The sequence below is a fragment of the Heterocephalus glaber genome, unplaced genomic scaffold (genome assembly GCF_053883595.1).
Source record: "Heterocephalus glaber isolate CG9 unplaced genomic scaffold, H.glaber_assembly_v1.0 deba00001644, whole genome shotgun sequence".
Lineage (NCBI taxonomy): Eukaryota > Metazoa > Chordata > Mammalia > Rodentia > Bathyergidae > Heterocephalus > Heterocephalus glaber.
The window spans coordinates 1-21,065 of record NW_028258397.1 but is presented as its reverse complement, the minus strand read 5'-3'; the positions used below and the strand labels follow the sequence as shown (position 1 = coordinate 21,065).

Below are 21,065 nucleotides of genomic sequence, written 5' to 3'. Positions count from 1 at the left end.
GAGGGCCCGCCCGCAAGAGGGCACAGAGCCGCGCCACACAGCCCTGGGAACAGCTGTCTCAGCCACATATGGAGGTGGGGTGTCCAGGGAGTTGGCAAAAAGGGCATTTAAAAAAAAAATGTGTGGCAGAGGGGATGGAAGGCAGGGCCCTTGCACTGAACCACATCCCTAGCCTTCTTAATTTTTCTAAAATCCCTAGGCTGAATTTGAATTTGCCATCCTCCTGCCTCAGCCTCCCAGAATATTGGGGTCACAGACATGTGTTGCCACGCCCTATTTTATTTTTTGTTTCTTTGAGACAGGGTATCTTCACGAAGCCCAGGCTGGCCTTGAACTCCTGGAGATCCTCCTACTTCTGGCACGGAGTGCTGGGATTATGGGTGGGTGTGCGGCACCATTCCTGGCCAAAAAAATATTTAACTGCCGTGGATCGTCCCTTGGGACTCTGGACCTCCAAAAAACCTGCACAGGGGGAAATTCTAGCAAACCCCGATGGGCGGAAAGTGCGCGGACAGCCGCGTGAGCAGCCACTGGAAAAAGAGCTTGCAGTCTCCATGGAGACGAGGGGCGGGGCGGGGCCCTCAGGGCAGGGGCGGTTGGGTGGGGCTGCGCTGGTGCCTAAGGGCCCTAAGGGCCGCACCCACCGCCCTAAGGGCCGCACCCAGCACCCGAGCAGCTTGGTCAGGCAGCGTCCCTGTGCGGTAGTGGGTGGCGAGGCCACAGCAGCGGGGCAGCTCTTAACCGCAGGGCCCTGGTCCAGGCCGCCGGGAGCCACCGCGGCCTTCCCCGGGGTCTTGGGAGCAACCTCGTGCTCCAGGCCCGCCCCAGCCCCCACCCCGAGCTGTGAGACACCCGGGTCGTTGTTCACCCCGGGCCACAGAGTCGCTTCCTGGGCGCCGGCGCCCGGCCACGCTGCCCGCGCTTCCTGATCCGACCCTCGTCAGGCCCGTGTCACCTGGCTTTAATTTTTGTGTCCCACTCTTCACCCTGGGCGCCTGTGGCTCTGACCTGTGGGGCTCGGGTTCCCAGACCTCGTGACACTGGGGCAAACGACCACTGCTCGGCGAGGGGCGGCGGAGGGGCGAAGGCGCAAACCCCGAGCGCTGTGGGGACGACGCGGCAGGAGGCCGGGAAGCAGGGACAGGCCCGCGAAGCCGAGCAGCAGTGCAGCCGGCCTGGGGGCTCAGGGTGGAAAGTTGGGTGAGCGGGTCGGGCAGAGAGGTAACAAAGAAACGTTTGCCAAGTGTGGCAGCAGCAGGGCCACCAAGAGGCCACCGCAACTGTGCGGGGCCCATGCGCAGAGGGGCCTGGTGGCGCTTAAGAGGTGCTCGGCCCTGCTTGGGGTCCTGGCCACCGGCTGCGGATCCTGGGGCGCTGTCGAGGGACAACATGCTGCGAAGGCTTCTCATGCTAAAGCAGCAGAAGCTCCGAGGCGGGTGGTGTCAACCACACCCCGTGGCTTCTCCAAGCCCTGCACCTGCCCAGCGCTGTCCCTGGCCTCCTGCAACCTGGACAGATGCAGGAAAGGGGTTTGTGGGGAAAAGTGCTGAGCTGGGCATCAGACTTGGAGCAAAAATCCACAGGCCCGGCACAGCCCTGCCTCTTCTTTGAACCTCTTCATGGAAAAGGGTTCAAAGGCATGGGGTGGACATAACAGGCCTCAAGGATCCTGGCATTGCACCCCAAGATGCCTCTGAATCACTACCCCAGGGCCACCTCTTGCAAAAAGAGCAGCCTGGTCACAAGGGAAGGAAGGGAGGGGATGTTTCTGAGGGTCATTTTCTGCCAGCTTTAGTATTGCTTAGTGGGGGTTGCTTTGTCTTCCTTCTCTTTCACAAATAAAAAGTCAAGTCTGCAGAGCAGAGTCTCCACCACTGTTTCTCAAGATGGCCGAGATCTGGGGTGGGGGACATCTTAGCAGGAAAGAAAATTCAGCTGGAGAAAGTTTAGGTGAAAAGGAGTCATGATGACTAGCTTAGGGATGGCAAAGGGGGGGTGCACCACAGGCAGCCGGGTGCACCCTAAAATGGTTGTGTGTCCCTGTTCCTGGCTGGTGTCATTGGAGATGTTGCCCAGTTTCTCTCAAGTCTCAGTTTCCTTGCCTAGAAAATGGAGATGCACCTCACCGCCCGCTGCCAGCTCTGCTTTAGGGGCTGCCCTGCCTCAGCTGCTTCCTCCCTTTCCTCTTTGGTCTGCAGGTGAGGCAGGCAACTCCCTTGACTGTGGTTGGGCCCCAGTGGACACAGGGTGTTGGCCCCACTGTCCAGCATTAGGTGTCACCCTGGCGGCTGGAGCCTCTTCCAAGGTGGCCTCTCCACCTCCATCTCATCTCAGCTCCCTAAGGGCTGGAGCAGAGATGTCAGACTCAACAGTCAGTAGCCGGAAACAGGCCTGACCTCACCTGCCAAGACCCTTGGACCCCTTCCTGTGGGCAGGGGCAAGGCTGGGGGGCAAACTGAGGGCCCCTCAGGGGCCAGGCAGGGCCTCATGAGGGTGAGGGGTGCAGTGGGGGTCCTAGGAGGCCCTGGGCCCCAAAGTAAGGAGATGGTGAGCAGGCTGTGGTCCAGAGGCAGCCAGGCCAGGCTCCGCTCCACAGGGTCCACCAAAAGATGGCTCTCCTGGCATTGGGGTTCTCGAGGGAGAGTCCCCCCACCCCTCACTCCTGAGCAAAACTTTGTGGTGTACAGTTCCAGAGCTGGGAGGTCCAGCAGGCCAGGGGACTTCCAGGTTCACAGGCAAACCCCAGGGGCTAAGGATGGGTGGCCGGGCCTGGGACAGAACCTTGGCAGGGGCTTCCAGTGGGAGATGAAGTTAGAAAGCCAGGTCTCAAGGGTGTCTGAAGTCCCAGGTCAGTCCCTCTGTTACAAGAAATACCAGAGATGAAATATGAAATATTCTATCTCCCAGCCTGTTAACTGTATGATACGCCGAGTTCTTGTTTTCTAGAAATCAAAGAATGAGTCCTAGGAACAATGGAGGTTGAGAGTAGGAAGGCATAGCTAAGGAAAGCTCCTGAGGGGCAGGGGGGACCTGGGTGGGTAGCCCCGGGACCCCACTTTACAGAGGAGTTTTATAGGGTGAAACCACGTGGGTACAACGTGGGCCACAGCCCTGACCAATAAGGTTCCAAGTACAGCCACTTAGGTAACGGTGTCCCACTGGGAAACAAGTCACGGAACAAGCGTGGATGGAAAGAAAGAGATTCTCCTAGGAAGTGCTGGGTCCAGAGGTCTCTGGTCACCCACCGGGGTGGCCGATGTCTGTCTCGGCTTCACTAGGCCCACTGTTGTTATCCGAGGCCTGGTTTGCAGCCCACGTGTCTCCTGTGCAGCTGTGGTGTTTCACCTCTGTCCTGACCCTCTGGAGGACCTAGCCCTGTCAGACTGGCTGTAATATTTCTACCTAGCTCATCTGTGTATAATACTCCTTGTCCCGGGTCCTTGTTTTATTAGAGACAATGGAAATCAGAACGGAAGCTTGGCTTGGCAGGAAGAGCTGTGAATGGGAAATGAGAGGACAAGGATGTAGCTGCTCCTTAGCAAGGGAGAGCAAGAGAAAGTGGGGCAGGCCGGCCTGAGCGGCTCAGTGGAGCCTGGCAGGCTACCCTGAAAGAGGAGGGCCCAGGTTGAGGGGTGCCCAGGCGGCAGGGGCGCTTAGTCCCTGTCTCAGTGCTGGTTCCTGGTTCTGGAGGCATCAAGGGGCTGGAGGTGGGGATTTTGTCCCCAGGAAATGCTTGTGCCTGTGTGCCTGTGTAGGTCGTGTGAGGCTCTGCTTGTCCCGGGACCCAGGTGACTCGAGTTCAGGACAGTCCAGTCCCTCTAAGGGGAAAGGGCCTGGAACTGGCTGGTGATCCAATGTCCCTCTGAATCCTGAGGATTACGTTAGTTCCTCTTGTCTTGGTGACCTGCCTCTTGAGATAGGCTAGGTAAATTTAGGTCCAATAAGCTTTGTTTGGCCGACTGTTTTTTTCTGTCTGTGCTTGAGATTGAACCCAGGGCCTTCCCACTGAGCTACATCCCAAGGGACAGATCTCACAGTCACTGAGCTATCCTGGCTGGGCTTGAGTTTGTGATCCTCCTGCCTTAGTCTCCCAGAGTGTTGGGATTACAGGTGTGTGCCGGGAGGTCGGGTTTCGCCAACTTTTGGATACATAGTTCCTACCTGTCTAACATGTCTAACATGTGGAACTGAGAAGAATTTGACCCAGAATTTTACAAAATGAAGGTCAAGCTTTGTTCTCCTTTTAGTTACCTATTGGGCTTGAGCAGAGCCACAGGTTTTAACCCAGAAACTGCTCTTAAGTCTGATTACCTCAGCAGAAAACACAAACTGTACATTTAATGGCTAACAAGTTAAGCCAGCCTGGGCTGCCTGGTGAGTTCTAGGAAGCCTGAACTACAAAGTGAGACCCTGTCTCAAAACAATCAAATGAGTAACAGGTTAAGGGCCCAGGAGTTTGTTGATCCTTCAGCTGTTGCGACTCTGTCAGTTGCAAGAGCCCACAGAAGGCTGGTGATTGTGATGGCAGTGATAGAAGTTGGCACAGACTCTAGGTGGGACACAGGCACCAGGGAAGATGTCAGGGCCCCCAACGGCACCCTGTCACCGACCACCAAGGGGTGACTTCCAGGGCAAAGCAAGGCAGGGGCCACTTTGTGTCCTGGTCGCCTGCAGACCACACAGGGCACAGGCAGGGGCACTGAGGCAAGGGCAGGGTGTTCCTGGGCTCTCTGGGCACCTAAGACCCCAAAAGTGCTGCCCAGATGCAGGGAGGCCCAGGGCCTGAGCTCGAACAGCGGCCCCTGCAGGGTTTGCAATGCATTTCATTTGCATCTTAAAGGCAGTGAATTTCCCGGCTCCCCTTTACACTGAATCTACTTCCTGTCCACTCCAATCTGAATCCCAGTCCAGCCACCCTCGTCCCACCCAGGCCAGGCTGCTCCACTTTTGTTTCAAGCCTGAGAAAGACTGATATTGCCCCACAGGCAGGCCTGTACCTTCCCCCTGAATGAACTGGGGGTGGCAGTAAGGCACCTGACCTGTCCCCTCCTCCTTTCAGTCCCCCATGGCCCTCGGGTTCCTGCCCAGGCCTTAAGATGCCCGGTGGGCAATGCCCCCCAACGTACCCCTTCATAGATGTAACAGCCCATGGGGCACATGGGCCCTGGACTTGCGGATGTAGGTGGCTTCCTCCCCTGTTACCCGCCGTGTGGGTCCTTCTCTGCCAGGCTGGGTCTCTTTCTGGTGGCTCCTCATCTCCCTTGAGGCCATGTCTTCAGTACAGAAGCCCAGTGTGACACTGGAGGGTCCCTCAGATCCCCATCCCAGTGGTGATGGCTGGCTGGCAGCAAAAGGGTTAAAAAAAGCGGGGTAGGGGCTGGGGATTTAGCTCCGTGGTTCTGGTGCCTGACTTGCAAGTGCAAGGTCCTGAGTTCGATCCCCGATACCAAAAAAAAAAACGGGGTAGAGGTTGAGTCGGGCGCAAGGGGGTTTGTGAGTGCGATGGGGGAGGCAGATGGGCAGGGGCTGGTGCTGTGGGTAGAAAGAGCTCACCAATCGTCAAGGGACAGAGAGGGAAGAGTTTATTGATAACACTGCAGGACAACAGCAGGTGAATCCAAGAGAGGACTGCAGCAACTGGGAGAAAAAACATCCGTCAGCACCTGGGAGGCTGGGGCAGGATGATCACTAGATTTTGCGCCCAGCCTGGAATACGTAGTGAGTTCGAGACCAGCCTGAACTACCTAGTGAGACTGTCTCAAAAAACAAAGCAATGGGCCGGGGATTTAGCTCAGTAGTTTCGCCGCCTGCTGCGCAAGCACAAGGACCCGAGTTCGATCCCCTGTACCAAAACAAACCCAAAAAATTAAATAAATAAATAACAACAACAACAACAACAACAACAAGCCCCAGTCCTTCCAAGTAGAATTAGCAAAATGTGTATAGGCTAGCTAGGGATAGTGATGAAGGTTAAAATAATACATATAAGGGCTGGGGATTTAGCTCAGTGGTCCCACTGCCTGCCTTGCAAGCGCAAGGTCCTGAGTTTGATCCCCAGTACCCCCCCCCAAAAAAAATCAATAGGAAAATAATACATGTATGTATTTGCACAAAAAGGGAGTTTTGATGTTCTATTGGGATGGGGGGAAACAGGACCAGCAATTAGATCATGTCCTGATGCCCCTTGTAGTTCCTATAGCTTCAAGGTGGAGAGTTTTTTTTTGGTACCGGGGATTGAACTCAGGACCTTGCACTTTCAAGGCAGGCGCTGGAAACACTGAGCTAAATCCCAGGCCCTTGGAGAGTTACTGTTGTACCTCAGTCATGACCTTAAAGAAATGCTGGTAAAATAAGCCTGCTGCCGGAGGCCAGGCTGGGTGCGGGTCAGAGGTGTGACCACACACTTGTCACTCATCCACACAGCCCAGTGTTGGGGGCACAACAGAGAGCAGGGAAGACCCAGCCTTGTTCCTGAGAGTGGTGTGTGTCCTGGCCACCTGCACACCACACAGGGTGCAGGCAGGGCCACTGAGGTCAAGGGCAGGGCCTGTGCAGAGTGCAAGTGACAGCAGGTGAGTCACAGACAAATGGGTTCAGGTGGCTGAAGAAAGACAAGCTGGGTCCACCTGAGTCTCAGAAGCACCTTAGGCACTGGAGGAGCCAACTGCACCCCCGCCATGGACATGGGTGCAGAGGCTATGGGGTGGGGGCAGGGATGCGGGGGTGGCATGGGGAGAGTGGGCAGCAGGTGGCAGGGAGGGATAAGGGGAGTGGCTTGGAGTGGGCAGGCAAGAATCACTGGGCTGGAGGAGAGATCAGAGGACAGAAAGTAGGGGCATGGATCCACGTCTTTGGTCAAAACATGTGGTGACAGTTCGCAGCATCCCAATGCCCATGGGAGGAAGCAGCTGGTACCAGGAGTCACCCTCTCTCAGTCATTGGCCCATGGATAGTGTCAAAGTCCCAGGCTCAGCAGAAAAGGCCCCAGCCACAGCGCCCCCATTGTCCCCAACTGGCTGGCCTGGCACAGGGGCACCTCTGGTGCTGGTCTGGGCTATGCCTGGGGCACTTCTGTATGCTTTTTTCTTCTGGGTCCCTTGGGATGGCACGGGATGAGGCTATCAGCAGTGTGGTGTTCAATGTCCCTGAAGGCTGGCAGGACCCCAGCCCAAGTTATGGTCCCCCCCTGCCTCCCTCAGGCCTCAATGTCGCCATGTGCAGAATGATACCAGAGGGATGAGACTACTCAGCTCCCAAATCCCAAAGGCAGTGCCCCTGGGCCCTGAGCCACAAAGCTAGCGTGGCCACCAAAGCTGGGGCCATGCTGCCTGCATGTGTCTCCTGCCCCACTGTGTCCTCTCTTTCTCCTCACTGAGGGGGGCTGGAGGCTGGGTCCCTCGGCCCAATCTTCAGACAGCTTCAGGGAATCTCAGGACATCTGTCTGAAGTTGTCATTAGACCCTGGGTCACACCGATCCAAAGGTGTCCTCACTTGTAGAACAAGGGACCTGGTGCACAGGCATCATCCGAACAGACTCCACACTTCTGAGCGAGCCAGGAACAATGGCAGAGATGCCGGTATTGTAATGAAGTCAGGCTGTCCCTGTGTCACCCACGAATGCTCCTCAGGGTAGTTTGTGGGGCATTACTTCTGAAAAGCAACATTAAGGACATTCGTTAAGAAAAACATCCATGCCTTGGACTGAGGGTACTAATGGGAGACAGGCCTGTGTAACTTTCCCAGGATGCTCTTCTGCTAACAGGAGTCCTGGTTTTCCTTCTTGGGATCTTCTAGGTTTTGTAAACCTCTAGGTGGAACAGGGTCCAGCTGGGGTCACATGGCAGCACGGCCACGCGAGCATGACGGTGAAGGGCCAGCCCATCTGGCTTGAAATTCCTCACTTCCAAGCCACAAGCCACACCAGGCTTCTCTTTCCTCTCTGACCTTTGTTCCTCAGTCTCCAGCAGGGTGCCCCCTGCTAGAGTGTGGAAAAATGTGGCCCTTTTTGACCCAGCGGTGGCCGGGGAGTGTATCCTGGACAGAGGACTGCAAAGCCTCTGCACTCACATTTCCAGCCACCCCCTCTCCCTGTGGTGGCTGGACACATTTCAGTCTGTATGACAGTGTTCCAAGCACATCTCTCGACACCCTGGGACACTCAGATGTGTCCACCACGGTCACCTCCCTGGGGGAAGGTGGCTCCACTTCGCCCAGCACTGCATGGCAACTGTGCCCTGGAACCACAGCTCCGTGGGCCCAGCCCTGGCCTCTCCTGCCCTGCAGCCCCCGTGACGACTGGCCCAGAAAAACCCTGTGTTTTCAGGACTCTTTGCCAGCTGTGAAGCCTCTCAAGACCCTTTCTGCTCCCAAGTGCCAGCTCCAGGGTCCATTCCCTGGCTGTTGGGAAATCCAGATGGTCTCTGGTCCCCCTGGCTTGGGGCCTGAGGCCCCCAAGTTCCCCTGCCTCTCCGCACAGGGCCCGCCCCATGGTCCTGCTTCCTAGACAAGAGCCCTGGGTGCAGACTCCTCTATAACCAAACAGATCCTGCTGCTGGCTGCCTCCCAGGCAGCCTCACCCATCTCTGAGGGGGCAACTGAGGAGGGGTGCCAGGGCTCATCAGAGGGCCCCCAGTGTGCCTACCCACCCTCTTTGGCGGCCTCACTTGCTTTCCCTGCCTGTAGAAGCGCTTCCCTCGCCCCAGGACCAGGATTCCCTATCAAGAATGGTTTACTGGAAGTCAAGCCCTGAGGCTCCCCAACAAGGCTAAAGGGACACTGGGAGCCTGCCCTGCCCCTCAATCATACAGGAGATGGTGCGACTGGCACCCCTGCCAAGGCCTCCCTGTAGTACTGCACCCTAAGTTCATTTGTCCAGAAGGATCTCCTCTCAGCTTCCCGAAGTGGAGGGCAACGCCCCTGACCCAGTGCTGGAACCAACAGACCTCAAGGGCCCCGGACTTGCATGATCCCAGGAGGCCTGATGGCCAGCTCCCTTCACCGCTCTTCTTCCCGCGTGGACGAGAGGCGGAGGGCGCGCTCGGCAACTAAGAGCCCCTCAACCCCCGCAACTCCACACTTGCCCACCGCGGGCCCCCGGTGGCTTTGGAGGGACGGATGGTGGCTACCACTGACCCATCACAAAATGGGGCTCTTGGAGCATGAGGAAGTGGCGAGGCCATGTCCTAAGAAAGACGCCTGTGGTCGTCCCCATCTCCCGTGTGGCGTCCAAGTGTAAGACCGAGGGCCTTACCAACCGCTCCGAGGAGCTGACTGCAGCGACGAACACCCGGGAAGGAACACACCGGACAAGTTGGAAAGTGAAACAGACCTTTATTAGTCTGGCCAGACGGCCCTCCCAAAGCAAAACAGCTTAGAGAGGCACTGGCTCAGAGTCCGAGGCTGTTTTATAGGGGGTTGAGGGGGAGGTTAACATGTAGATTTACGAAAAAAAAGAACAAAGGTTAGTGGTCGACTGTCATGTACTGACGGTCAGCAGACACACACACTAATGGTCACGACCATATGGTCACGACCCTCACGTACTGATGGTCGGCAGACACACTGATGGATTGTTCTACCGACAGTGGGCCCGGGAACATTCGTTCTCCAGACAAACAAGGGGTTGAGTAATTTACTTAGGAACTTTGTTTTGCTACAGATTTTATCTATTGTCCCAGAACTAACAAGCACATTTTAACCATTAATTTTTAAATACAATAGAGACTAGGGGAGTAATTGAATTTGGAATCATACAGTCCCACACAAGGTCTCCGTGCCGCACCCACAGGGCGCCGTAGTGCAGTCGTGGTCCCCTCCACCGAGGGCGAACCCCGCGAAGACCCCGCACCCTGCTCGTCACCCAGCCGACCACGCGAGGGCGCGCCCTGTGTTAGTTCGGGCAAATTAAAGCCCGTCCGGTGGGTAGGCCGGGGGCCCCGCAGTCTTGGCCAGGGGTCGGGTGCCTGGGGCGCGCTCTTGGCTGCCGTCCGCGCCGTTTCGGGATTCGGAAGCTCCCTGGAGGCTCGCGTTATCGGCTCCCAAACGGGGCGCCCTCTCCACCGGCGCCCCCGTAACCCTGGGCGCAAGTCTCCGCAGCCCTCGGTCGGGCCTGTCCTGGGCGTAGGCCGGCCCTCCGCCGTGCCGCGGGCTCGGTTCCATCCAGGGCGCGCGGCGAAGGGCGCAGCGGCACCGAGGAGGTGCAGCCCGTGGAGCCTGGGGCCCGGGAAGGGACTCCAGGAAGCACAAGTTGGCGCCGGCCCCCGGACCAGGCTGTTGTTGTTCTCAACGCGGTCCGCCGTGGACGAATAAAAAGCGGAGCGGAGCGCCCGCGTCGCCAGAGCGCGGCTCGCATTCCCAGCAAGCTCTAACGGCAGTGGTGACTTCGGCTGTGCGCGCTCGGCCCGGACCCCTCACTCGGCCGGGATCGCGTCCTGTTTCCCGCTTGCCGCGCCGCCCGACCCCGCCCAGCCCTGCCGCCCGGCCCTAGCCCCGGCCGCGGCCGCTCCCGCCCGGAGCCGCCGCCGCGGCCCCTGGCCTTCCTCTTCCCGGCGCGGCCCCCCGGCTTCCACGCGCCGCCCGCCACCAATCCTCTCGCTACCATGTCGGTAGAACTCGAGAAGGCCCTACCACTCACCTCGGCTGACGGGCCGGCCCGGAAAGCGGCAGCGCCGGCCGCGGCCAAGAAGCAGAAGAGCAGCAAGAAGAACCAGCCGGGCAAGTACAGCCAGCTGGTTGTGGAGACGATCCGCAGGCTGGGCGAGCGCGGTGGCTCATCGCTGGCCCGGATCTACGCGGAGGCCCGCAAGGTTGCCTGGTTCGACCAGCAGAATGGGCGCACGTACCTGAAGTACTCGATCAAGGCGCTGGTGCAGAACGACACGCTGCTGCAGGTGAAGGGTACGGGCGCCAACGGCTCGTTCAAGCTCAATCGCAAGAAGCTAGAGGGTGGCGGGGAGCGGCGCGGGACCTCTACGACCACCCCTGCGCTGCCGCCCGCTGCTCACAAGGCCGGGAAGCCGGCCCCTGCCCCGGGTGGGAGCGGGGCGCGGCGCGCGGACAGGAAGCCCGGCAAGTGCGCGCGCAAGGCGGGCGCCGCCAAAGACAAAGGGGGCAAGGCTACGAAGGCAGCGGCTGCCGCGGGCAAGAAGGTGAAGAAAGCGGCCAAGCCCAGCGTGCCCAAAGTGCCCAAGGGGCGCAAGTGACCGCCCCCTCAGCCTCTCGGCCCCTCCACCCATGCGTGTTCGAATCGCACGCCGGCCTGGCCCGAACCCCCCGCCCCCCCGCGCGCCCGCCTTCTCCCCTCCCCCAACGACAGCGTTTTTGTTGTTTGCTTTAGATTTTTGAAACAGCTCTGGCCATGCCTCCATTGGCTCTCGCCCTTGGCAACGGCCGTCGCCATGGTTACCGTACCCTGGGCGCCAATGGCCGAGGCCGCGCCTGCCTCCTGGGCGGGGCGTTTGGTTGGTGGGGATGTGGCTGCCGCCTGGCCCTGCTCCCGGCTTCTGAGTGAGCGACCAGCGAGAAACAATCGGGCTGTGCGCGGTGCTGTGCGGCGCCTCCCTCCATCCCTTGGGTCTGCAGGGCGCAATAAATTGTTTAAATCTTCGCCCCGCCGTCGTTTTCTTCGAAGTCGTTGAGGGAGGATTCGGGGCCGGGGGCCAGGACCTTTCTGGAAGAGGTGGTACCTGTAGGGTGAGGGCTGCCAAGAGGACCTAGGATGAGGGCGCTGCGCAATGTCCGCGAGGGGAAGCAGGCTTGGTCGGTTCAGTCCCCAGGAAGAACAGCTACCCCTGCACAGGTCCCAAAGCCACAGTGTGGGTTGGGGGCTTCTAAGGTCGACGGGCCAAAATCTACTAGGACACCATCCAGCGGGGCAGCCCTTAAGAGTCTCACTACCAGAGTGGCCTCTAACTCTGGTGAGACTTGATATTGCCACTGTCAAGGTCCCACCCTGTGCAGCAGATGGGACTGAGGACTGAAAGCTTCCGGAGAGAATGAGGGGCCTTAGGTGTCCCGCAGGCAGAACTGCTGTTGAGACCGGAACACTCAGCGGTCTATTCTGATGTATCCTAGGAAGGGGCAACTGTAAAACTAGGCAGGCTCTGGGGCCAATGAGAGCCAGAGAAGGTTCTAGAACAGTAGCTGTGGATTCGACACTCCAGCTTGGGGAGAGCTCGGGTGAGGGTTCAGTGAGGGATGCACAAGTATGGAGCCAGGGGAAGGCCCTTCAGTCCTGGCCCAGCGGCCACTCCGCTCTGTCTTAAAGACTCTTCACAGCTTGTTGGGGCTCAGTGTCCTGTCTGCATGGCCTGCCCTGTCCCCAGGGTCCCCCTGCCCAAGCCTCTAGGGAACACAGACACACCCCTCGGCCATCAGTGCTGTGTTGGCAGAAGGTCAGAGGTGCTGAGGAGCCAGGAGAGCCCTGGTGGGCAGGGGTCCCTGCACAAAGATAGGCCCAGGCTAGAGACTGAGACCAAGTCCCCAGCCAGCCCTGTGACAGGCTCAGTGACTCACAGTTGCCACTGAGGGGCAATGTGCCCAGTGTTCTGCTGCCAGGCTACTGTGCCATCCGTGGCCCTCGATGCCTGTGGGAACAGACAATAGGCTACCAGCAGCCCATGGGCCAGAGGGCCAGCCAGGATTCTAGAGGTAACTGCTATGGCCTAGCAACACGCCATGCAGCCCCAAACCAGAACCCCTTCAGTGTGCACTGCTGGGCACCCCAAGTTGTCTGAATCACAGTTGCAGGGGTCTGGCCTGGAAATCTCTCTCTCTCTCTCTCTGTTTTTTTTTCTTCCAGATTCTCTTTTGTTGCCAGTTCAGGGAGTCCAGGTGGTTGAGTATCAGATTATTCCATCTTGTTGCCCTTTGGGGTTGCCTTAGGTGATCTGGAAGTCTGGTTTTGAGACTTATTTACGAGTCTTCTCATTTCAACAGATGCAGCCTGCTGTGCCCTTGTTGAGGCAACTTTTTGCTCACCCAGTGGTTTTCAATTCTCAGCAAGCCACTGAGCTGCCTTTTCCTGGCTGCCCACCAGCACACTAATTCCTGGGTTCAGTGGCGGCCTTCTGGATCTCTGAGCTGACCTGTTATCTGGGTGGGCTTCTGGCTGGGGCCTGTGTACACTTAGGGTGGTATCTAGGTGTGCCTCTGGCTAAGGCCCCTATGTACCTGTTGTCTGGGAGGGCCTTTGGCTGGGGGCTTTGTACCCCAGTTCCTGTTGTGTGAGCAAGCTTCTGGCTAGGGTCTCATGCACATATCAGTGGTATTAGGGTGAGCCTCTGGCTGTTGCTTGTGCACCTGTGCAGGTCTTTTCCAGGTGCGCTTGGCTTGGGCCAGTGTGCCCCAGCCTATGGGGGCGGGGCGGAGCCCTGGCTGGGATCTGCTTGCAGTCACACTGCTCTGGTCCACACCACTGCTCCCCCAACTAAGGTGGTCTGGTGTGCCCATATTGCAGGGATATTCTTTCGGACTCACTTTTCCAGTGGGCCTTAACTTTCATCAAGGAGCCTCAGAGAGGCCCTCTCTGATGTTCACTTCTGCTCTGTCATCTGGAGCTCAAAACAATGTTCTTTATGACCCCTGCAACTCTGCAGTGTGGATCCAAGTAATGGCACAGCTGTGGTGGGGGTGCTGCTGGAGCCCAAGTGGCTCACTTCCTTGGTGCGGGGGTGGGGGTGGGGCTCTGCTCCTTGGTGCTCGGGGGGGGGTGGGGGGGGTGGGGGGGTATGGTGCCCTGAGAGCTGGAAATCGCTTTCTGACCAGCCCCTGGGGTGTTTGGAGGTTCAGAGGGGGCTGAGAAGAGACACTGCCCCTTTCTGCCTGTTAGCTCCCCAAGACTGCCTGTGATCCCTGGGGTTTGTGCCCCCAACCTGCTTCATGTCCCTCCCTAGCCAAATCTCCCCAGCCTGCCAACCCAAATTTGGATCCCAAAGGGCCCCAGGTGGCCAAAGCTTGGTAAAATCCCAGCTGATGGGAGGTGGGAGAGCCTTTAGGAGGTGGAGCCTAGCTAGGGGAAGCAGGTCAATGCGGGCACGTCCTTGGGGAAGACAATGGGACCCCAGCCCCCGCTTTCTTTCTCTTTGCTTCCCAGCTGTCCTGAGGTGACCACTTTCCCCCAAAGCACCTGTGGGTGACACCATTCACACTGGGAGTCAAAGGAAACCTTGGTTTGACCTGAGCCTCATGCACCCTGTGGCATGCTGCTCTGTGCAGAAGCTGGCTGGAATCAGCTTTTGACCCTGCATCCCAGTCTCTTGCTCTTGTCTTTGGGGGGAAGTGATTATGATAGGTATCTTCCTGTCAGCTTCATAGGCATTAATGTGCCTCGACAGGTTTCATAAACAGAACACTACATTATTCTAATGGCAATGAAATTGTAGCATCACTCTGAGACCAGTAAGAATTTAAAGAAAAAGGAATTGGATATGTTGAGCATAGACATCATGAGATCTCTAAAAACAAAAGCTATTACAGATTCTCAGCAGAAAGGAAAAGGATTTTGGAGCATCCTACAGATTTTCATTTTTCAAAACTTACGTGTCGATCTCCATAACCCACACAAGCAAGGACTGTGTAACCTTTTTTATGACAAACAAAGGGTCTTTGTGGGCAAGAGTGAGGTGGCCCTGGGGGGTGTGGCCAGATCTGCCTGGGCCCATTGGTAACGCTACCTCACAGGAGCCAGTGTGAGGTCACAGTTGTTAGCTATATAAGGCCGAGGCTCAGGTGGATCGCTTGTGGGTGACGTAGGAGTTGGACGGCGAGTGTTGGCGGTGATTTGGTGATCGGGTTGGTGGTGTGGAGAGTGGAGCTTCTGTTTCCATCGAGATGTGTAGTGTGGGTGGTGCGTGTCGTGAGGGAACATCTTGGCTGGGCCTCACGACCAGCTCCAGCAGTCACCACCTCCAGGAAAACTATGAGGTGCTGGGCCCCTTTGCCCAAGGCAGCTTTGGTAGGATCTTCCTGTGGCACAGGGATGCTGGTCGCTGTGAAGGAGTTAGAGAAGGCAACGATGCCAGCAGCCTGCATTACATCGGAGGTGGGGATCCTGAAGGACCTTCAGTACCCTAACATCGTACAGCTACTGGAGGTCATTGAAACTGAGGACAAAGTATACCTGGTCCTAGAGTATGTGACAGGGGGGGAAACCTGCAGCAACGGATCCTCAGGACTGAAAACCACAGGCTGCCGGAGGAGGAGGCCCGAGGGATATTTCGGGATATCATGGGAGCCGTGGATTATTGTCATGCCCAGGGAATTGTACACGGGGACCTCAAACCCCACAATGTTTTGATCAACTCCCAAGGTCATGCCAAAATCTGTGACTTTGGGGTGGGGTTCCCGTTCCTCCCTGGGAAGGAGGTGGCTGGGGTTCCTGGCACTCTGAAATACTGTGCCCCAGAGCGGCTCTTGCATGGGAGGTATGAAGGCTCTCGGCATCATCCTCTATGAACTTCTCACGGGGCAGCTCCCCTTTGATGGGGATACCACATAAAAATAAAAAACATCCTATCCAGGAGGTTATCTTGCCCCTATTCTCGCTCCCTGGATGCCAAAAATCTCACGAAGAACCTCATTATCTCCAGACCCAGGATGTGGGCAACCCTACAGTAGGTGCCACAACACGGGCGGCTCAGGGCTATACCACCAAATGTTTTAATCGACTACCAAGATCATGCCAAAATCTGTGACTTTGGGGCGGGGCTCCGGTTCCTCCCCGGGCAGGAGGTGGCCGGGGTTCCTGGCACTCTGAAGTACTGTGCCCCAGAGTGGCTCTTGCATGGGAGGTATGAAGGCTCTCCCCTGGATGTTTGGGCCCTTGGCATCATTTTTATACGAAGTGCTCACGGGGAGCTCCCCTTTAATGGGGATAAAGCAGATAATCTGAGCTATGCTATCTGGGAGGTACTCTTGCCCCCAGTCCATCTCCCGGGATCCACAAGATCTCATGAGGAACCTCCTGGACTCCATCCCCAGGATGTGGCCAACAGTGCAGGAGGTGCTACAGCACCAGTGGCTCCAAGGTGTCCCACCCCCCAGTCCTCCTGAGCTCCTTGTCCCTGTCAAAATGCAACTCCTCCACCTGATGGACAGGATGGGATTTAACCCGCTGAAGGTCATTGACTCAGTGAGGAGAAAGGCATGCAACAAAGAGATGGCCACATTCCTGCTGTTGCAGAGCCAGGCACTCCAGGGGCCGCACTTAAGGATCTGTGTGAACAATGTGTATGCACCCTGAGGATGAGGATACAGCTAAAGAGGAAATAGCATCACCCTCAACAGCTCCTGCACCCTCATCTCACATCCCCCGGAGGAGTGCCAGCGGATCTGTCACCTGCACGGGGCTCTTATTTCCTGGGGTGAAGCCCCCAGGAAGGCAGGGTGGCGGAGACTCCCAGCCACCCATTCCCATCCCCAGGACCCCAACTCCTGGCATGTCCTGCCAGCCTATCCCTGTCCGCGCCCAGGGTGTTCTGCCAGCCTGGCCCTGGGGCTTCCTCCTCTAGCTCCAGCCCCACTTCCACCCCTAGCAGCAGAGGGAGGCGATGCTGGAAGGCTCTGAAGAGGACCATCAGAGGCTGCCTGAGAGCCCTGTGCTGCTGCTGCCTGCCACCCTCAGGGCACCATCGACACAAGGTGGCCCCAATGTAAGTAGTACCCAGCAGAGACCCAGACAACCCTCAAGGAGGGAGGGAGGTTCAAGAGCTTCCTGTGAGTGGGCTGTGTCCTGATGATGTCTTTTCAATTGTCAGGGAGGAGAGGAAGGCAGAGGGATGGAGGGGTCATGGTCATAGGGAAGAGTCTCAGATGGACAGGAGGACTTGCTGTGGGGTCTAATGCAGAGGAGGGTGGGGGTGACCACAGCCAACAATAGCATCTGATGTTTCCACATGTCTGGTATGTGTCCATTTCACACATCTCCTTGCATTTTTAGTACAGATCCTTGAGAAGTGACTCCGTAGACGTGGCGATCCTGCTCATGGGGGATCAGCCACGAAGGAGGAAGCCATGGTGAGTCACCCTGCAGCCCTGTCTAGGGAGCTGGAGGGAAAGGAGAGGTCAAGGACACCCATGCATCCTGTGGGAGGGAGGGGAGTGTGCAGCACAGAAGGCTGTGTGGGCATCAGGAGCTGAGATTCAGTGGGAGGAAGACAGAGCAGCAGCAGGAGGGGGATTCCCTGACTTGTGTCCCTGTGCCCCAGGGAGGCTCCCCTAGGACCAGGGAGTGCCGGGCACCTTGGAGCCCCCAGACCACAGCCTCCCAACTGGGTGCAGGTAGATGTGGGGGCCGGGTGAGCGTGGGCTTCGTTGAGCACAGCTGTGACTTTATCCCACAGACCTCCATGGCCTGGAGCTTCTCTCTGCTCACCTCCTGGCATGTCCGCATGTGAGGGCTTCCATCAAGAAGCCGCCGAGTTGGCACTGGAAGGACATTGAGCCCAGGTGAAGAGAGGCAGTACTGCCTGTTCTGTGGATGGGGACACTGTGCTGTTCCCCCAGTCCCCATGCAGAAGCCTAGACTCGGCCATGCCATGAGCAGCCCAGGAATATGCAGAGGCCACACTGATCCTCTGTCCACTGAGTTCATGGTAGGAGATGCCCCTGCCCAGTCACCAGACAGGTGTGTGACAGCGTCTCCACATCATCCCAGTTCCACCCACGGAGCATCCTGGGCCAGACATCAGCACAGCCCAACGGACCTGGTCCTAGGCCCCGAGCCCCATAGCTAACATCTCTGTGGCCTCCCCACCTCCTCCTCTGTCACTGAGGACACGGTTGGCCCCAGCCCAAGGCAGTCTGCTTCCAGGACTTCTCTCAAACTCGGCCTGTCTTTTCCCCATGCACCATCAGCACTGTAGAGATTTGTTCATGGCACAGATGTTGGGGACACTCAGAGCCAGGACAATGGTTCAGGCACTACAGACACCAGTGGTGCAGGGCCAATGCTGAGGGCTTCTGCGTGTGACAGCAAGAGGGAGCCACAGGATTGAAGAACATGGAGACAGGCAAGGGATCAAGTTGAGGCAGCTTCTGCCCCAGAGCAGCTGGCTGAGGATCGATCCAGTGCCAATACCCAGAAACAGCTCTGCCGTGTGACCAGCACAGTCAGCAGAGCTTCAGCACAGTGACACTTGTGATCCTCGGAGAGTGCTCAGTGCCCAGTGCTGCTCTTCCTCTTCCTGCTGTCAGGATCTCAGGGATTTTATGCACGAGGAGCGTGAATTATGGAGGGATAAAGTGAAGTCCGAGATTTCCACAGCCAGAGCAGGGTAGAGCTGGGATTCCAGTCTGGATCCCCCAAGCTCTCAGTCGTGCTGTCATCTAGCGAGGAAGACAGGCTAGGGCATCAAACCAGGAGAGGCAGCATTGGCACCAAGAGGGCTGTGTTCATAGCTTTCCAGGCTGTGGCAGGACACCTGACATTCATCAGCAGAGGTTTCTGTCCAGGGTCACTGTGCGCTTGGGGCAGCACAGCACTTCGTGGCAGGAGTGTTGGAGGAGGAAGCCCCTCACCTCCTAGCACCTGGGAAGCAGAGAGTCAGGAAGAGGCCAGGTACCAATATCCCTGTCAAGGCCACGCCCCTGACCTCTCAGGCTGCCGGGCTGCAGTCATCTCAGGAAGGTGTCTCTGGGCCCTTGGCATCTTAGGAGGGGCCTTGATTGGAGGTGGAAGGTGCTCCATTCCGTCCACAGGTGCTGGCTGGTTTCCTGGGATTTCTTTTTTCAGGACCTGGCCCCATTGTGGGCCAGGGGCCCAGGATCCCCCTGGAATCAGATGGTGTGGCCATTCCGGTCCAGCAGGGAGCTCATGCCCGGCATGCTATAGCACTGCAGCCAGGCTCTGAAGGCAGAGAAGACTTCCTCTCTGTGCTCCGCCCATAGCCTTTGCTCCCCAGCTGGACCACTTCCTTGGGCACTGAGTGGCACAGTTCCAGCACGTCCAGGTTCTGCAGCTTAACCCTGATCTTCTGGCTCAGAGTGAGCTCCGGGCTTGGCTGGTGTCCCTGCAGGGCCTCCAGGACTGTGCACGCCTTCTCAAAGGGAGGGATCCTCAGCTGCAACAGGATCTCTGCTCCAAGGTAGTTGCCAAGGCCATTGAAGAACCACTGGTCCGGGAGGGCCAGATGGACCGGTTGAAGGCCTCGTCTGCCGGGTTTCACAGCACGTGTTCTCTGAACTATTCATTCTCCAGGCGGACACAGGGCCCGAGGTCTGGCTGCTACTTGCTCGCGGGGTCCCAGTGGCCAAAGCTCTGGATGACTGGTTGTCATCATCTTCCCCCCCGGGCACCAATGCCATGTTGTTGGTACATGTATCTCTGGCGAGATGACACCTGAGCCAGCCCAGCTCCCCCTTGGGAGGATGGGGTGTCTCTCCACAGTCCTGTCTCCAGCTCAGCAGACACCACACTGTTGCCCTGGTTCTCAGGCCTGCCACGCCCAGGCCTCCCCTGCCCGACTCTGGGCCTCTCTAGCAGGCACAGGAGTGAGAGATGCTCAGCCCACTCAGCAGACACCCACCAGGAGGAAGAGGGCTACCAAGCCCCACCTTCCCACGTGTACAGAGCCAGGCACGCTGGGGGCTAGGCTTCAGGACCCAGGTGAAGCCTGTGGATGTGCACTAGGATCATGATGGGGATGCAGAGGAAATTTCATCATCCTGCACAGGTCATGCCTTTTTCAATGCTCCTTAGCAGCAAGGGTGCCAGTGAGCCTGCCACTGACACTGGCATCTCCTACCCAGGAATGAATCCCCCAGGAGAAAACATCAGCAGAGGCTAGATCAGTGACTTAGGGGTGAGGTTGTGCATATTCCCTGGGGAGGAGGAGACTGTGTTTCCAAGGATGCAGAAATATTAGGCTCCAGAGATGATCTTGAGCAAGACATGTGAAGGCCCTCACCTGGATGTTTGGGGTCATTTTATGGGAATTGGTAACTAGGAAGCTCCCCTTTTATGGGGATGCCAAATTGAATTTATAAGATCCTTCCCGGAAGTTCTCTTGCCCCTACTGTGTCTACCTGGATACCAAAGACCTCATGAGGAACCTCCTCAACTCCAGTCGCGGGATGCGGCCAACAATGCAGCAGGTGCTTCAGCACTGGCAGCTCAGGGGTGGACCACCACACAGTCCTCCTCAGCTTCTCCCTACAAACCAAAAGACGGCAATTTTCAATCCTTAGAGCCGGGATCTGATTCAACCCACTAAATGTCATGAACCAGATAAGGAGAAAGCAACACAACGAGGAGATGGCCACCTTCCTGCTGGTGCAGAAGCAGGAACTCCAGGGGCTGGAATTCAGGACCCAGGTGAAGCCTGTGCATGTGGACGAGGATGATGATGGAGAGGCGGATTCAATGTCATCATCCCGGATATGTCTGAGAGTACGCAATGGGGGAAAACTTGTGGCAACACATTCACTGGACTGTAAAACACAGGATGCCAGAGGACTTAGCCTGGAGAGGACAGAATGGCAGGAGGGTCCCAGCAACACATTCCCATCCACAGGCCTGCAGCTCCCAGCATGTCTTCCCCGCCTAGCCCTGGAGTTCACAGTGAGTCCTTCAATCGTAGCCCTGCCAGCCTAGAGTATGTGACGAGGGGAGACCTGTGGCAACACATCCTCTGGAGTGGGAACCAAAGGATGCCAGAGGACCTAGCCTGGAGAGAGGGGGATATGTCAAGACATCAGAGTTGCCATCCAATACTGTCACAAGCAGGGAATCTTGCAGGGGGACCTCCTATCAGAGAACTGTTCCATAGACAAGCAAGGCTGAGCAAAGATCAGTGCCTTGGATGTGAGGCTGTGGAACTTCCCCAGAAGGAGGAGACCCAGTTTCCATGTACACTGAAATATCCTGACCCAGAGATTATCTGGGGAGGGGGTATGAATGCCTTCCCCTGACTTTTTGGGGTCATTTAATACAAATTAGTAGTGGGGAAGCTCCCTTGTGTGGGTATGCCACATAGAATTCAAAAGCTCCTTTCCAGGAAGTACTCTTGCCCTGTTTTCTCTCCCTGGATGCCAATGACCACATGAGAACCTCATCAACTCCAACTGC

At 57.3% G+C, this 21,065-nt stretch overlaps 1 protein-coding gene and 2 pseudogenes across 1 annotated transcript; 2 read left to right on the top strand and 1 right to left on the bottom strand.

Annotated features, from left to right (window-relative positions):
• The first annotated feature begins 9,319 nt into the window (after window positions 1–9,319).
• Window positions 9,320–11,606, top strand: LOC147822381 (histone H1.10-like). The gene has a single exon (XM_087196925.1). The coding sequence runs from the start codon at window positions 10,600–10,602 to the stop codon at window positions 11,200–11,202; it is 603 nt and encodes a 200-aa protein (XP_087053051.1). The 5' UTR covers window positions 9,320–10,599; the 3' UTR covers window positions 11,203–11,606.
• Window positions 11,607–13,725: 2,119 nt separating this feature from the next.
• Window positions 13,726–16,322, top strand: LOC147822380 (sperm motility kinase 3A-like; annotated as a pseudogene).
• A 2,250-nt stretch (window positions 16,323–18,572) lies between these two features.
• LOC147822379 (endonuclease 8-like 1 pseudogene) lies at window positions 18,573–19,923 on the bottom strand (annotated as a pseudogene).
• Window positions 19,924–21,065: the final 1,142 nt, after the last annotated feature.

Excerpts from the sequence above, each read along its gene's own strand:
- LOC147822381 (XM_087196925.1), top strand. The coding sequence starts at position 10,600 with ATGTCGGTAGAACTCGAGAAGGCCCTACCACTCACCTCGGCTGACGGG.